Below are 18,441 nucleotides of genomic sequence, written 5' to 3' on the forward strand. Positions count from 1 at the left end.
TGAGTTTAGTTTTCCGTAGCATTCGCCGTACTTCCAGGTGCTTGTTGTGCTGCAGCCACAGATCGCACGGCACTCTATAAAGTCTGGCTTTATTTTTCGTTGAAAAAGCCAGGTAAAACTGTAAATCACCATTGAATCTAAATGAAATCTTCCTCTACCTGTGAGATAAGCATGTGACCTGTTTTCAACTCCACCCCTCAAGGACCCGGAATCGAGAATCGGTAAGAACCGGAATGGAAAGGAAGAATCGGGATTGGAATCAGAATTGTTAAAATCCAAACGATGCCCAACCCTATTAAAAAGACCTCAATTTTAGAAGATACGCAAGCGATTTGGCAAACAGACCACTTGAGGGATTTAGTTTTGACCACTTTAGACAGGAGGAATGATCACGGCGACCAATAACTTGAGTACGTTACGTTTTTGGTGACGCGGGAAAATATAGGCTTGAAAAATCTGAACTACTACTTTTTTTTTTTTAATGAAAAATGTGTCAATTGTATTTATATTTCTAGAAAAAAGGAATTGAAAAAGTAAAGTTTTGGCATCTCTACTGAAATTCAAGTATGAAAATCAGCCCAAGCACAGGCTGGCCCAGTCCTATCAGGACACATAAAGAAGTTACTGTAATTGTTACACGGCTCTTATGACAGTCCTGAGACTTTCAGCAGTGAAACCCTTCACACCTTTTAGAAATATTTTTAAGAAAGTCTGGATAATTATGACACACGTTCCAGCTCTGATCCACGTATGACTGCAAATCCAATGCAGTTGTAACCCCGCTGTCATTTCATATTTTGGTTCTAACCGTTGCCAAGGAGGTTATGTTTTCCTTGCCAGGTTTACGCAGTTTGGTGGTATTATTTTCATATTCATTTCTGCCCTTACTTGAATGGAAACTAACCTGGCGTGTGTATCCAGTGGTTGTCTTTCACTACGTGTGTTTTGTGGCACATCTGATCAGTATACACATTGAATGAACAACATCTTTAAATCCATTTTGGATTGAAACCAAATTTGAAATGCAAAGTGCTAAGATGATTATTTTTTCTTTCTCAGTGTTTCTTTTGATGGTTTTTAAAGCGATTATTTGCTCGAAACATGGATCACTCGTTTTGTTTTTACAGTATTCTTTCAGTAAAGTACGTTCAGACTGATGTGGAACTCGTACACTGAATTGTGGTAGTGTTAAGCTACGTAAAAAAGGGATCAAGTGTTTTTGATACTAAATATTTATTGTACATTTGATTTGGTTTTGTAACTTCCCTGGTGTATTGGACAGTAAAACACTCATTACTACTGAAGCCGATTGGTCACTACAGAGCTTATGTTGGGTTGTAAAATGCTCTAATGAGGTGTACTAGGGCCCTGCTGTTTATCACTACCTGTACCACTTGTACAGATTGTTTAGATGGTCACAGTTTATCCCACAAACATTGTAATGTAACTACCTCCTCTAATTTCCTTGTCTCATGTCCTGTTGAAATTGGACTGATTTTAATATCAAGTAAAATGAATTAAGGTATTCTTGAGTGATATTTTTTGTCCAGATTTTTGGCACCAAGAGCTCTGATTTGTCAAGGCGTCTCACTTCCCACACATCATCTGTCAGTGTTCCTGATAGATGGATAGCTGCTGTTAGAAACTAGTCTTGTGTTTATTCCAAACAACCGGACTGATTGATGATTGAGCCAGTTGCTGTATATTTGAAATCTAAATTATCATTCGAATGTGGGAAAAATATATATTTAATTTGTAATTGATTATCCTAATTCAAAATACAGTGTATGAGCACAACAGGGCATTCTACTCCAGCAGGCACTCTGATCTACTGCATGCCTTACTTCTGTCTCTTTCGCTAACACAAAATGGAGGAATCGAGTTGTGCGGCACAGATAATCCTGACACCAAACCATCTGAAAAGCATTTTTATTTCAACCTATTTTGACCCAATGGGAAATGAAATTCACACTGTGATTGCACCGTCAACGAAAAGATGAGCTGGCACCAGTCTAGAAGATAGACCGCTCTATATCAGCACCAAACCATCCACTCAGCCCCTCACCCACACCAAGACCTGGCAGCACATCACCCCATCCCTCATCCACCTTCACTGGCTCCCAATTAAGTCCCGCATCACATATCAAATCCTCCTTCTCACCTACAAATCCCTCCATGCCCTGGCCCCACAGTACCTCTCTGACCTCTTCCCTCCATACACCCCACCCTGGCCTGCTCTCCATTCCCCACACCAGACTCTGTACCTTCAGAGACAGAGCCTTTGGTGTTGCAGCCCATCCCTCTGGGTTTCATGAAAGGCATTATATAAATAAAAGTTATTATTATTATTATTAGTCTTTATCCTCAACATTCCACTTCCGGTTCAGGTGCAGAGGGAAATTCCGCTGGATGTCCGTCCCCTTCCTCTGTCTTTGTGTTGGCGTTTTAACCTCTGGTGGATTTCTGAGGACTATGGTTAACTGCTCCTCCTCCTTTTAGTGTCTGGTATGTACCGGATCAGCCTGTCGAACCGTTTGAACGTACCGGTGCTCACGAATCCCCAACTTTGCATTGGTACAGCTTTAGGCCTAAGTCCTGCATTGAATTACATATTGTATCTTTATTAGTGTAAACTTAAAGTGCTCATATTATGCTCATTTTCAGATTCATAATTGTATTTTGAGGTTGTACCACAATAGGTTTACATAGTTTAATTTTCAAAAAACATCATCTTTTTGTTGTACTGCACATTGCTGCAGCTCCTCTTTTCACCCTGGGTGTTGAGCTCTCTGTTTTAGCTACAGAGTGAGACCTCTCACTGCTGTAACATCTTTGTTGGGAGTCGCACATGCTCAGTACCTAGGTTAGGACTACTAGCCAGTCAGAAGCAGAGTATGAGGGCGTGCCACGCTAGCAGCTAGGCGAGCGAAGGGGGACAAAACCACAAAAAGAAAAAGAAACTGTTCTATTAGTACACTGTGAATACAATATTTTGTTAAATGATTAGGTCATAGAAATGAAAAGGGTATTTGTTTATTTGGTATTTGGTCTGAACACAGATACTGTAGGAATAAAGACATCAGCCATCACCAGCTATCATCTTTTAATTATCTGCTGAGTTACAGTCCTCCAAATGTACAACTCATGACATTTACAACAAACACTTAAGTTTATAGTATTTTACGCATTACTATGGATACATCTCCACAGGCATGTGTCTTTAGAAGAGCACAAATCTGATAAATAACCATTCATACCTTTTAAAAAAAAAAAAATGGCGTGGGCCCGGACCAGGAAACCCACCGTGGCATGTTAACAGAGCGTGGTACAGTGTGGGACATGTGCATGTTAGCAGAAATCCCTTGACTAGAAGAACCAACTGTCATACATAAAGAGACCTGTCTGACCGTTCTGTGTCTGCATTCATTACCTGTTCTCACAAGATCCCAGACTTTGCTCCACAACACACAACTACAAACTGTATACACACACACATAGGAATGGTGGCTGCTTTATTTACTACCCAAAAATCACACTCAAAGTGTCCCACTTTTGTGATTTGGGGGGCACTATTGTGTGTTCTAACCAAATCCCACGCAGTGAATCTTTGTAGCTGTAGTACTCCAGTCTACGTTCTGAATTCTTAGTCTCATGCCTACTTTGACTTAAACTTATCTTGTTCTTGGCTGCTCTTCATGGATTACTCCACCATCTCAGTCCATCCAAAAATATAATAAATGATGGTCAATTGATATTTTCTTGAGTTTGTCCACAGTGCTACAAAAGCAAGAATTTGATCTGTAGAAATCTGGGTACACAAAGTGTCAAGATTAGGCAAACTGCCATGCATCGATTGGATTGATGTTAGATAGGCAATCTTCTTAGGAACCTAAAAGATGGGTGCAAGGTAACAAACATGATCAAAAACATGATTTCATCTGACCAAGAAAAGACTTTCTTACCAAGCATGTCAAATCAAAGATTTGACATGCTTGGTTTTGACTTGAATTAAAGATCTTTACTTTGCACCCACCTGACATTGCTTTTCTCCCCTTATGGATCGCCACGAAGATTTGTGCATTTGTAATCGCAATAGGGCCTGGCAATATATCAATATTATATCGATATGGTGATATGAGACTAGATATGGTCTTAGATTTTGGATATCGTAATATCGTGATATGACAGAAGTGTTGTCTTGTCCTGGTTTTAAAGGCTGCATTACAGTAAAGTGATGTACTTTTCTGAACTTACCAGACTGTTCTAGCTGTTCTATTAATTGCCTTTTCCCCACTTAGACATTATGGCCACATTATTGAAGTTATTTATCTAAACTGTAAGTGTGAAGATATTTTGTTAAAGCCCCAATTGTCAACCCTAGAATAACACCGCAATATCAACATCGAGGTATTTGGTCAAGAATGTCGTGAAATCTGATTTCCTCCCCATCGCCCAGCCCTAAATCACAACATCTTCTGAAATCCAACTTTGGGGAGGCAACACAAGACTGCAATAAGTAGTATGACTGTGCTGGATCAGGGCTAACGGAGCTCCTGCAGAAGTTGTTCATCTCTGTTGATGGTTAAACTAGTAAAACATTGCCGTATTGCCATTTGGATAGACACACAATCAATCCCTATTTTGGTCTGGACTTCAACTCGGCTGCACTCCGTCTTGGAGCTTACTGGACTCGACCCACGAAGGTAGACTTGACTACAGCCCTGTTCTCCACTATGATGGATTCACCTAGTTCTTAGGTGGAGACTGAAGGAGCCTCTAACCTCACTGTACAGCTGTTGGAGCAGGGGGAATGGGTTTGGACAACTGTTGAATTCAAAATCAGATAAAATCTCTAGATCAAAGTCTTAAAGAACAAGTGCAAAAAGAATGAGTGTGGAGGTGTCAGTGGAGCAGAGTGGGCTGTACTTTGGGCTATGCGAGCACTAGAGAGGTAAAATGAACACTGTCACACCTTCAACAGGACTAAAACATGCACAGTTTCTAGTCAATTTATACTCGAGCTACATGGGACACAACTGGGCACATCATGGATGCCTGCTTTTCTTAAAAATGGGAAAAAGAAGTCACAACAGGAAAGTCGTTTTTTTTGTTCTTTTGTGCACATTTTTCACTGGTGGGTTACCGGCGGATGGTATCACAGCTATGGTCGTAAAAGAGTGTTGTCTCTTATCTATTGCGTTAGGCTGTTTATGGCGCCTCAGCTCCTGTGGAGCTACTTGTAGCAGAAGATGCATGCACAAGTAGAGTTGGGGACCAGGGTTAGACTGACGTAGATAGAGCAGTAAGTTAATGGTGTCCACCTCTACACTAATCCCTCCACTGACCAGTTCAGGGTGTAGCTTTGTAAAGCCTGACCTGAAACCTGCCTCACCCTGCCTTAGGGACCTGCTAACCCACCTACAGAAATCTCATTATTATGGCTTTCAGTGTCGGTGCCCCACAGTAGTCTAAAAACAGTTTCGGAGGCTTTTCCACCCAAACAAGGATCTAATTCTGGGTGAAATGTTTGTAATTCAAATTAAAAATTGAATTTATGATTTGTATATAAGCGCAGAGAATTGGCTTTCCAAATCAACATCAGTCTAACCCTAGTGGAGATGGGCGGGGCAAAGGGTTGGGGGTAGACACATGACTATGTCTGGCTGGCAGTTAACGCGACATGGTACCTTGGCACATGACGATGGGGCACGGGGTGGGTGGGAGCAGTCATGAGGTGTCATTAGGTGATCAGGTGGTCAGGCAGGCATTTGGGTGGATGGTGTGGGTGGGGTTGGACACAGTCATTTAGCTCTGGGCAGTTAGTCGCTGCTCTGTGAGCGACGCCTGGTGTGAGACCGTTTTGTTTTCGTGGGCCCTCAGCTTGGACACCACGTCGATGAACGCCAGGCTCTGGACCTCTTTGTGGAGAGGCTCTGAAAAGAGAGGGGGACAAGGATCGGGAATTATTCAAATAAAAGCTGGCATTCAAGCAGTGGGACATACAACAACAGAGTGACCTCATACACACTCATCTGCTGCTCTGAGTTTATCTCCTTAAAATAAGTTCTTCTTTGAATAATTAGTGAAGGTAAACCGTATTTGTGTTCCAAAGAGAAACAGAGATGGAGAATGTGGAGTATGACTTGACTGTCCTGTCCTCTGTCCTCCTACCTGTGCTGAGGCCACTCACTGAGAGAGGGGCTGCTTTGGCTCAGCCAGCAGCTTAGTAACAATTAGCCAAATGTTTATATACGTGGCAAATTAAGGTGCAATAATATTGTTCAATATTGGGATCGATGACGATATGACTTGTGATAAATAAAACAAATATTGAAGTGAAAAAGTTGCCCAAAGTATGTACTCTTGAAACTATTTGACTCTTAGATCTCTAGAGACAAAGTTAAGGGAGAAATAACAGTTGATGTTGAATCTCAGTATGAGATTAAATGGTTTTTCGTTTAAGCTGTGCACGCTCCTGCAAGGTACTCGCACTTCCACGACCCCTGACGGCACTGATCCCCATCGAGGCTACACTTACAACTTTCTTTCTGACACAGAAAAGTGATGTTACGCCTCTCAGTTATTTCCAGAGATGGGACCTTCCCCATTAGCTAGGTAGTGCCGAGGTATAAAGGGACCTTCATGTAACGTTAAGAAGCAGCAGCAGTCATGGGTTAGTAGGGTGCTAATGGTTGTCCATAAATAAACTACACAGAATCCCACTACGCGCCCATGCAATCTTTAAATTCATGCTAACTTTAGCATACAACCTTTTTGGACAAATATACATTTTGAAAACAAGCTACAATATGCAATGCCTTGGAGAACTGACTTTACTAGGACTTTTTGAAGGACTTAAATTTCAATACATGTATTTATCAACTTTTGAAGTCTCACCTGAGCCCATGACTGCACAGATGAGGATCATAGAGTTGTATTTGATCTCTGGTGCACTCCTCTCGTCTGACAGCAGCTTGTGAAGCACCGACACCAGGTTGGCTCCAACAAAGTCCTTCTCAGCCGCAACTGAAATCCAGAGAAAGAGTCTGAATATCACCATATGTTTTCTACAGTATGTACTACAGAGAAAAAGCAGGTGTTATTAAATAATATAGTCACAGGACTGAGTCCAAGTGTTTTCAGTACAGTACAGTTTAGCCCTTTGCCTTAACGTAGTCATTCATACAGTCCTACCAAGCTTCTGGTCACGCTGGATCACATATTCACAAGTGCAGCCCAACTTTTTTCATGTGCCTCCAGCATGTTTGGTTATGTAAACTGGATTTCTGAATAGGTAGACATTTAACGGCGCATTCACACCACCGTTTACTTCCTAAAGGGAAAGAGAATCACCGTGCTTTTTGCTCCTCCAGATATTATGAATCCAGAAATGACGACGTTTGATTTTCAGATGTCTCTGGGACTTCCAAAACAGCTACAAAGCGGCAAAGTTATTTCGGCCATATTGATGACGGAAAGAAATGCTGTTGGTACCTACAGCTCTACACCGGCGGGTAGCGCAATAAACGGGATCAAACACAGATGATCTCAATAGAACAAACTCACATGATTAAAGCCACACAAATTTATGGCGGTGTGAAGAGATTCTACAGATCCTGTGGGTCACGATTCGATTCAAAATAGATTCTCGGATGAAAATAGATTCTCGATTTAGCACAAAGGGGTGCTAATTTCAAGATCTACTCCAATCCGCTGTGTGCTAATAAAGGCGGTGTGGCAAATTATGGCTTGAAAGCAGAGTAAAGTGTGTATAAGATTATGGAGTTTTTATATTTAAAAATGTCATATCAACTGATTGCAGTAACGTCAACAAAAAGGCAAACCTATGACCATCTTCAATTTTGCAGACGTGTTAACTGTAAACACGACTAAACAATAACTACATTTTGATGGATTTATTTTTCCTCTTACCCAAATCCAGCGCTGCTATGAGACCCAAAGCCACCAGTGCTTCATTCTGCATAATCATATGCTCACTAGTTGCCATGGTGACTAAGTGCTTGACTCCTCCTCCCTGGATGACAGATCTGACGACTTCCTGAAAAAGAAATCCCTCGAATAAACCAACCCTGAGATGTACGTTCAGAATCTTTCAGCACCACGATGTTCCTGACACTATCATTTGTTAAAGCCAGACTGTGTCACCTTCGGAACATGAAATAACACAACAAACATTGTATTAATAAACAATAAAAATGCACAGTTTCTCAATTCAATACACTCAGAGGTTTGGCTACTCCAGTAGCTTATGGTGGCTCATGTCAGCCAACTGATTTTAGACTCCTCTTTATTTGTGCTTCTGCTACACTGCATTTTAGCATTTACTAATGTCACATAGTTGCCACTTGTGGCTGCTCAGCAGAGGTCACATAAGAGTTTTTTAAATTCATAATGGCCAGTGTTTCCTGAAGTTCAGTTTGTCTATGATGGGACATTGTGCCTAATGTTCTCACAGAGGAGCCCATCCAAAGGGAAAACTCCAGTCTGACCAGGGGCTTTCAAAGTCTGGCACTGTGGACCCCCTTTAGACAAAATGGAGACAACTGCACCTCCCCGCTCTGCCCCCCTCCCCCACTCTCTCTCTCAAAGACACCCCGACAATTTTAAATTGTTGACATTTTTGTCTGTCTTCACAGGGTTTTATCACAGGGCCAATGTGATGATTTTTTTTATCCATATGAATGGATTAAAAAACGTGGCAGTGCTCCAGGAATATAAAAAACACTGAGCCTTAATGCTGTCAAAATAAACTAAACATTTATAGGCATTATGTCACTCCTACTATTCTTAGTTTTTAAATGGGGGATAAGCATACTCTAAGTTTTGGAATAATTTGGGGGCTTGGGGGATGTAAACAGGAAATATAATGTTGCCCTGAGTGAGCTAGTTAGCTGTGGGCTAAACCTATATTGGATCACATTCTGACAAACTGGCAGCAGTAAAGTATGCTGAATTAGCCACTGCAGCTCCTGTGTGCAGTGCACCCATGGATGTAGAGAACACTTTAAAACATGAGGATTCTCAGGCAAGTTCTCGAGCTATAAGGAGGATAAGAATTCATGAAACTTTATCTGTGGTGGACATCTGAGATAAGGATATCCTTGGAAAGTCACACTGAATCCAAAAATATGCATATCATATCTGTGTTTTCAGATGTGACTGAGTTATGATTCCAAGTAGTAGGAATTTTGAAGTAAATTGTGGCAATCCGTTGCAAAGGTTTTTAAAGCAGCTGCAACTGCTGACTGTGATGGTGGGTGGCCAAAGTGCCCCCACACCTCCCCCCCAACAGTTTGATCCCTGTGGTCTAAAGAGTCCAGGAATGATGAACACGTAGCTTACTAAAGACCTGGAGAGTACTGGCTCTGACCTTGGACTTGCTGTGTCGAATGAGGGCCGACAGGAGCCTGTTGGACTCTCCCATCACCCCTGCGTGATCTTTGGCTTCACACCACTCCACTAGCCTCTCCACCAGTTTCCCATTGGTTCCCAGCTGGTCTGCGGCTTCAGCTGAAACGACAGACACACACGATTACTCTCATTTATTCTGGTGTTGCCAAAGTCCAGTAAAATAATCCTTTTTCTTGATTATTTGTACCCAAATCTGTCTATATCGACGATGTTTCATTTCCGGGATTGTTCAGGCGCTGCCAGAAATTCCGCCAGACGTCCCTTTTTTCAGCCGGATGTCCGTCACCTTCCTCTGTCTCTGTGTTGGCGTTCTGATCTCAGCTGGATTTGTGAGGACTATGTTTAACTGCTCCTCAGATCTCTGCAGGGTAAATCCAGACAGCTAGCTAGACTATCTGTCAATCTGAGTTTTCTGTTGTACGACTAAAACTACTTTTGAACGTACACGTTCCACCAAAACAAGTTCCTTCCTGAGGCTATTTAGCAGAGGTACCGTCATTGTGTCTGGAGCTTAGCGCCGCCCAAGACGATTGTGATTGGTTTAAAGAAATGCCAATAAACCAGAGCAAGTTTTTCTTTCCATCCCAGAATGCTGTGTGGACTAGCCAGACCCTCCTCCGCAGCACTGTACAGGAAGCGATATTACAAATCCCACTATGGCCACGCCACGACCCGCCCTTCAATAGCATTCACACACTACTATTGGCCAGGCGTCCATGCTTACATGTACAGGTTCTATCCCCTGACCAATCCCCTAACCCTAACCTTAACCAATCGAGGTCAAATGCCTAACCCCAACCAATCGAGCTGCTTTGTAGGGCGGGTCTTGGCGTGGCCATAGTGGGATCTGTAATTCTGCGTACAGGAAGGTCTAGAAATGCGAGACTTTTCCCAAATATATCTAACTGCATTTCAGGGTTCATTCTCTGAAGGCGCGGTAACTCTCCAGCCACCTCTCCGTCAGCTCTGCAAATGTATTCTGAATTGTCTATTTTACAAATATTAGTTGTGCTTTTTGTGGTTGACATTGGACGGTGATGGCATGTGGCTAGGAGTCCCTCATCGGGATCGGAAAATCCACTTGCCAGTCTCCAGCCGACCCTGGCTAGCTAGCCAGCTGGCCGGTCAAGTTTCCAAATGTAAACATCAGAGTAAACACAGAAGAGAAGGTGGAGAAGATGAGCTCAAGCTAGCAAGACCATCTCTGCCGCCATCTCATGACTACGAGTCGCTCATTAAGATAGGAAAATACCACCAGTCTCCTGCTGACTCTGCTGGCCTGGCCGGTCAAGGTTTTCAAATGTAAACATCAGAGTAAACAGAGGAAAAGGAGAAGATGGCCATCATCTACGACCTATGGCTACGATAACTGCGACCATCTCCATCTCTATATGAGAGGAGGCACCAAGGCAAGCGTGGAGGAACTCAACACCAACTACATCTTCCCTGCTGCCAGTGTGCAGACATGTGACGTTGAGCAGGGTGACCTCCGTGTCTGCGTTGGTTTCCAGCAGGATGTCAGGAGCTGTGGAGTCCTTTCGCCAAGACTTCCTGGATCCTGGCGTGCCGGTGCCATTCAACCGGATGACTCTTTTTCTTTTTGATCAGTTATATTTTTTGAAAAAACTCAAGTAGTTTTGAGGATTTTTTTTTTTTTTTACCACATTTTTATTTCACGCTCATCGGCGACTTTCTTTATATTAAACGATCTGTCCAGTGTCAAGACTTAAGCAGCAGTTACCATATGTGTGTGTCTTCATGAATATGTTGATTATCATACCAAAGCTAAAACAGAGCTGAGGGAAAAAGAACGTAATCAACTGATGATACTGACCACGTTTTGAGAAGATACACCTTAGAATTTAGAATCAGAATTTAGAAACAGTCTATAACGGGTTGTCAGAGTGGATATATTTGCTGTGATAATGTTCATGGATTTGGTGCAAACATAAAATAACTGATAAAAATCTCTACCTTGTGTATCGATGAGCATACGTAACGTCCCCAGGAGTTTAAACTGGACTGGAGGCATCTCGGATTGCAAAAACTTCAACACCACGTCTGCTACTCCAGCTGACAGCATCTTGGATTTGTTTACCACTGGAGAGAGGAAATGAGGTACATGAAAACACAGACGCAACACTGCAAAGACTCTGATTATCATACAGTGTTTCCTCTAGGATTGTGTTCACAGCGGGGGGCAAAGGGTTAACGTTAGGTTAGGATTTTAAAAATGAGTACGGGTGCGCTAGCTACACGGCCGGCCACCAACAGCAATGAACGATAGTTATGTTATGGTTCCTGAGCGTGCTCCCATAGGAACATATTATGCTGGTACAGCTAGAAAAAGCAGCTTGTAAACAGTAACATTACCTAAGTCAATGCAGTGTGTCTTTTGTTTTTAGCAACAGTTTGCTTTACTTACAGTAGTTGCTCAAATCATATGTCTTACAATTACATTCCAGGATATAGTGTATATGTATAGTACAGAAAGAGTTCTATTTCAGTCTTTGGACCAGAATAACATCTGCTCAGAGTCCATTCAGCTTGACAGATATCAGCCATAGCTGATGAACACTGACAGATACATAACACATTTTGCAATGTGAATCTCAGATCACATGTTCACTCACTATGACCACTGCTTGTTTCATAACAAAGACTGAACTGTAGATGATATGATTTTGTGTTTGCTTTTATGACTATTTGGTCATTTTCTATTGAAAGCTACAGTGAGTAACTTTTATTTCACATTTATATGATATTTGCTCAAACTGTCACTTTATCCTGACAGCACAACATGAGAAAGATAATCAGGTTCCTCTGCCTCCTCCTGGTGCTCCTAATGGTGTAAGAAAACAACCAATCAGAGCCGAGGAGTCTCTAACGCAGTGCCAATGACCGCTCGTGAACTTCGGTCAAACTGTAAAACTAGGCAGCGCTGATCAAATATGAATCAAGATTCTGTTACTGCCTATTTCTCTTCTTAAATGTTTTCAGAAACACGTTTTAGTGTACTGTTCAGCTGTGAAATGAGAATGTTTGCTCTGGCCGGTCGGCCGGAGCTCGGGTTTGGCTCAATAAAAGTAATTCAAGAAATGTTTCATGTTTATGTTATTTTTCTATTTTTTAAGTTTCTCACCTTGCTTTTGTCCATAAAATGAGATGTACTGGTATAACTAAAAATATATTTTATTTGACTTTAAACACTTAAACATGGCTAGTATCATCTTACCATATACAAATACTTGCAGATGGCAACTGCATATATATATATATATATATATATATATATATATATATATATATATATATATATATATATCTCTCAAATATACTATATTATATTATGTTTTATAAATATTAGGGCTGTCAATGGATTACATTTTTTAATCCCGATTAATCGCATGATTGTCATAGTTAACTTGCCTCCTAGTTCAATTTTTAATCGTAAATAATCACACATTTTTGTATCTGTTATAGATGTACTTTAAAAGGGATATTTCTTCAAGTTTGTAATGCTCAAGTGGTATTTGAGACTGGACTACTCCGGTGGTAACTCAGTTCACATCGACAGCACATGTAAATAACTTTAGTCTTGTGGAGAGCTCGCCATTCAAAAGACCCTTTCTTTATCCATTTCTGCTGAAAGGGCTTTGTTTCTGCTAGCCATCCAATCCCCTTCATGGATGTATTATAAGACCTGTAAGACCTGCTCCCAGTCCACCGCCTCCTCTCTGTCAGAATAATAGCTATTTATGTGCATTGAAGTACAAAGTTACACTAACCCACCCAGTCAGACTTGGGTCCAGTCATACCTTAGTAACTAGGAACCAAATGGACCTCTAAAGACCTCTAGATGACACAGATGCAAAGTGTGTGTGTGTGTGTGTGTGTGTGTGTGTGTGTGTGTCTGAGATGCAGCGGCTCACCGGGTATGGCCAGGTTCCGCAGGGCGCTCAGTGCTGCATGTTGAACGGTGACGTTGCCTTCCTCGACGTGCCGATCCAACAGCTCCAGAAGCTTCTGCACAATCCCAGTGTCCACCATGTGGATGCAATTCCCATCTACGCATTAAGAAATAAATGCAACAAAAGCAGATCCCTTCATGTTGTGTCAGATACTGACCAGTGGGTCCTACGGTTCAATTACTGTTACGAGTTATTAATGCTGTAACATAATATTATATCAACGGTAGATATGTTCCCAGTAAGTCGTCGAGTTACTAGTAGCCAAGGAGGACACGGAGGATTAAAAAAACATGGACTCTTCAGAAGAGGTCATTATCTTTCTGCGTTCAAAAGTCGCCGGACAACACCATTTTCAAAACATAGTCATACTGAGAAATCCAGAGAGTTGTGTGGAGCTGATAGTCTTAATTATCTTTGTAGCAACTCATTTGGCAACGGCTTGAATGTAACAGATGTTCATTAATATGAAAAAGTAACGCACTAAAGCTTTAATCTTGCATCAATGTGAAGTTAAACTTACCGTTGCGAGCAAAATTAGCAATGGCCAGCGCCCCAGCGAGCTGCAGCTGATGGTTATGAGATGGTATCCAGGACAGGACCCTCTGGAAGACGCTGCCCTTTCCTCCCTCAAACAGCTTCTGCATGGACTCGTCTACACAACACAAGGAAGACAGGTTACTGCACAACGCTGTCAATACCTCACTGACCAAAAACACAAGCCTGTTCCTGACTGAACTTTTGTAATTAAGAATAATTTGAACTTGTTTATTTATTTATTTTTATATATATTTATTGACACCTTTATTGTATGATTTATCAAGACACACAATGATGGTTAATGTATATTATTACTAGAAGCATACATGCACTCTCTCTTTAGAAAATAAACAAGGTTATTTACATATAAAAATATATATAATGCAATAAGGCTCTGAGGCATTCTCTATGGCTTAGTGGCAGGTATTTATGTTATCCCTGCTGATTCAACACACATGTATTCTTTAGTCTTCCCTCCTCTTCTGTGTCTTGTTTGGGGAAGTAACTCGATTTATGTCAATGATACATTCCTTCATTGTAATTAAAATTATTAGTATTGTTCAGCTTATATGGGAGTATCCCAAAATGATAGTGGCTTCTTGTCCACATAAGATAAGTACACCACCTCCGCAGCTCAGAGCCGCTTCTCTGCAGCCTCTCTCTACGTGGAGACGCCGGAGGCAGCTAACAGCCCGGGGCTGGACAGTAAAATTGAGATCCCATTAGCGCTAGCTTCACAATGGAGCGTTCAATCAAGACAATGCGGTTTAGCTGGCTCACATGTGTGAGATACAGTACATGTATAGCGGCTGTGGATGTGGATGTTTTGGGGCTTTTGATTTTCCTTTTCCTCCAAAATCCTCTATGCTGGAGAAACCCTGAGCATGAGGGACTGATACCGATAGGTACGTTTCTCTAGCATCGTGCTCGCATTGCTTTGAAGCGAAGGCTAGGGGTCGTACTGTAAATGTACACATAGCGAATTACAACTTGTGAATCAAAACTATTTTATTAAAATGAAAAATGTATACAGTATAATATTTAAGCAGCTTAAATGAGTAGGGGGCTGTTTTGGCTGCTAGCCGGCACTTATGGAAAGCTCTGAAAATAGCATGTCATCTAAACCTGGCACTGACACACCATATATCACACACCATGTTCAGGTCTATTTCACTGCAATTATATATTACATCAAGGTTGAATTATTAATACTCAACACCAGTGCTGGACAGAAGACTGTGTGCTTTTAGTTTTATGGACATGTGCGTATGTTATAATTCACAAAATCATGACCTTTTTTTTTTTAGCACATTCTGTACTAAACCATTCAGCCTCTTTTTTTTCTTAGGATGAACAGCTATTTCGTATACATTTGTACCTGTAGTTGCTATTTATTTCATATTAATGTTTAATATGTGTATGTATGCACCAACCACCTAGGCAAATTCCTTATAAGTGTTACTTACTTGGCAATAAATCCTTTTCTGATTCTGACCATGTACATTTGGCTGCAGGATCTGTGCTGCAACAGTAATCTAACAGTTTGAAGTACATTTCCAATTACGGTTACACAAGGTTCTTTTCATGTTTACATTTGGCTGTCTGTGCCTACCGAATGCTCTGAAACCTCATCCACCCTAACGTTATGTAGCTAACTTATTTTACCATTGAATATTTTATGACAGAACACATCCACCAAAGCAAGTTTGTGGTATAATTGGTGATTCTACAACCAGTTCTTACGAGTTAACATGTGTTTACCTCCCAGCAGCAGGAGAACCATGAGGTCTGAGGCCGTCTTGAGCTGGGCGATGTCCTCCTCCCTCTCTCCATCTACAGTCTGAGCCACAACGTCCAGGAGACACTCCACCAAGCCTGCCTCCACCAGCTGGAGCTTTATCAAATCTGGCAGGGGAAGGAGGATGAGACATTGAGAGCGGACCTCAGTGAACAGAAAGTCTGAAACACAGACACTGCTGCTGCAATGCAGTGGTGCTTCATATGACATGCATCATATATGCATCATATAATGCAGTTAGCACACATGGGACTCATCACTGCCCAGCGTACCAACCTGACAATCTACAAAAAACAAACGGCAACAGAAAATGGGAATCACTGCGCTTTTTCCATCCACGACCATTATGCGAATATTAGTGTAACGCATCCAGATAAGTAGTTGGTGGAGCTCATTCTCCAGTCACGTGCCATTAATTAATTAACCATTGCAGAAGAAGAGGGAACAATGAAATGACGTCATTAAAAGCCAAACCTCAAACAGTGGAAAGCCATGTGGAAAACAGGATGGAAATATAGCATTTATGTTTATTTCATGTACAGATTTGCGGTAACCTCTCCTCATTGCCCACACAGGTCTAAAAGCAGAGCTATTAGCCTGTGTAGTGTGTAGTGTGTGTGTGTGTGTGTGTGTGTGTGTGTGTGTGTGTGTGTGGTGGAGCGAGTGAGAGAGTGACGGTGAATGCAGAGAGAATGGTCAGGGCTGATGAGAGTTCAGCCTAGTAGCGAAGATATCAAGTGAATGTACAGCTGAGGTTGCAGTTTTGTGTGTACTGTATGGGAAAGCTGGAGCAGGAAGAGTGAACACCTGTTCTCCAGAGCGTTCGCGTCGTCCAACGTGACACACTACTGGCAATGGGAAAGGAGTCGATGGCATATTTTTTAGGGGTTTTCCCGTGTTAAAAAAAAAAACCTGCATATACACGTCATTTTGGTGGCAAAAGGGTTTAAGTCTCACGCGTCATACACGTCACGATTTATTCACAAAGTCTATTTCCATTGCATTTTGTCACATTTTGCTTCTAGCATTTTTTGGAATTTTTTAAAGTTTTCATCTAGCTATCAATTCATCTAGTTATACGCACATTGAAAATGTGCATAACTGCATTACATGTTAATACATCAATAATAATGATCCTATAATATAATATCATACTGACAAGAGCAATTCTGCATGATGTGCACTTTTACTTATGATACTTTAAGTACAATTTGTTGCAAATACTTTAGTAATACTAAAATACTTAAGTAAAGAAATGGTGAATTTATATAGTTTTTTTTAAGGAGAAACAAACTGTCCTGGTATAAGAAACAAAAACATGAGGTCTGTAGGATAATCTACAGTCTAAATGAGCCAAATTACAATAGAAAATGGAATGGATAATATCTAGGTATATTAACACATTTATGTAAGATTTTACAGTACAAGTGAAGAGCTGAAAGAATAAGTCTATTAACCAAGTGACACAAATTGGTCTGCAACAATTTTGATGATCAATTAATCATTTGAAGGCATTTTTTTTTAACCAAAAAACGGCAAAAACTTATTGGTAACACCTTGTGAATATTGTCTGTTGGTCTGTTGGTTTTATTTTACAGTAAACTGAATATCTTTGGGGCCTGGAATGTTTGTCGGACAAAAGGACACAACTAAACATATCCCCAGGAAAACTTGTAACGGGAATTTGTCACTATTCTCAAATATTTTATAGATGAAAGGATTCATTGAAAAAGAATAATCTGCAGATTAGGTGATAGCAAAGTAACAGTCCTATATTGAGTGTTTAGGAAACTTTTAATTTGAAGTGTCTTTTGATGTATAGACAATATAGTAAATTACAAAACAAAATGAAGCACTAAACAGACACCAATCTAAAAAAAAAAAAAACAATCTTAACATTTGTCATTATTACGTTTGCACAGTAAATGATCCCTGTCTTACCATAATACCTCTGACTTCTTCACACAAGTGTTCAACTGTGTAGAAATGTAATGAAAAAAGACGCAGTGTGACAAATAAAAGAGATAGAGAGGCCGACGTTTCTCTAGAGTAGACCTAAGTAGGACGTTGTCCTGGAGACTAACAACCCGAGGTGACTTAGATGCTCACACTCACACACACACACTCACACACACACACACACACACACACACACACACACACACACAGCAGCTAAGCAAAAGCAGAGCTGTCTGCCATGACTGTGCAATTTGCCTGGAAAGCATGACTCACACTGAGAGGATAATTTACTATAGAGTAGGTGGAAATGATTTTGATCTACAGTCTCTCACTATTTTGTGCTCAAATATCTACAGTTCCCATACAGTGGATATGTTTTTTGTAGAACTTAATAGTGATACAAAAAAAGAACAAAGAAAAATCACATTACCATTTTCTGCAAGTGGAGCCAGAACCTCAAAAATCATTTCCTTCTTCTCATGCTCTGTCTGCTTCTGGAAAAGACGCACCAGCTCTTCAGCAATATTGGTGGAGGCAAACTGCTCTTTGCTGGACTCTGAAAATACCACAGGAGTATCACAGACATGTCATGATTGAGAAGGAATCCTCTCCCCTATATGGACATGTGCATTCCATGTAGGTAATGAAGGCATTTCTAGGCCCTGCAGGAGGAACTGTGAGCCACGCCATGTCCAACTGAAAACACAATTAATCAACCGCTTTCAAAGGCAGTCAAAACTCGGG

At 41.1% G+C, this 18,441-nt stretch overlaps 1 protein-coding gene across 2 annotated transcripts in view; it reads right to left on the reverse strand.

Moving 5' to 3' along the window:
- Positions 1–5,113: 5,113 nt before the first annotated feature.
- Positions 5,114–18,441, reverse strand: part of rap1gds1 (RAP1, GTP-GDP dissociation stimulator 1) — a 33,546-nt gene continuing 20,218 nt past the window's right edge. For both annotated transcript variants that reach the window (XM_031314673.2, XM_031314674.2), the window contains 9 exons: positions 18,128–18,253; positions 15,702–15,845; positions 13,924–14,055; positions 13,365–13,499; positions 11,407–11,532; positions 9,392–9,531; positions 7,933–8,059; positions 6,898–7,026; positions 5,114–5,933 (listed from right to left, as the gene is read on the reverse strand). In XM_031314673.2, coding sequence (XP_031170533.1) covers positions 5,806–5,933; positions 6,898–7,026; positions 7,933–8,059; positions 9,392–9,531; positions 11,407–11,532; positions 13,365–13,499; positions 13,924–14,055; positions 15,702–15,845; positions 18,128–18,253 — 1,187 coding nt within the window. In that variant the 3' untranslated portion in view covers positions 5,114–5,805. The remainder of the gene's footprint in view (positions 5,934–6,897; positions 7,027–7,932; positions 8,060–9,391; positions 9,532–11,406; positions 11,533–13,364; positions 13,500–13,923; positions 14,056–15,701; positions 15,846–18,127; positions 18,254–18,441) is intronic.

This window comes from Sander lucioperca, chromosome 17 (genome assembly GCF_008315115.2).
Source record: "Sander lucioperca isolate FBNREF2018 chromosome 17, SLUC_FBN_1.2, whole genome shotgun sequence".
NCBI classification, from domain to species: domain Eukaryota; kingdom Metazoa; phylum Chordata; class Actinopteri; order Perciformes; family Percidae; genus Sander; species Sander lucioperca.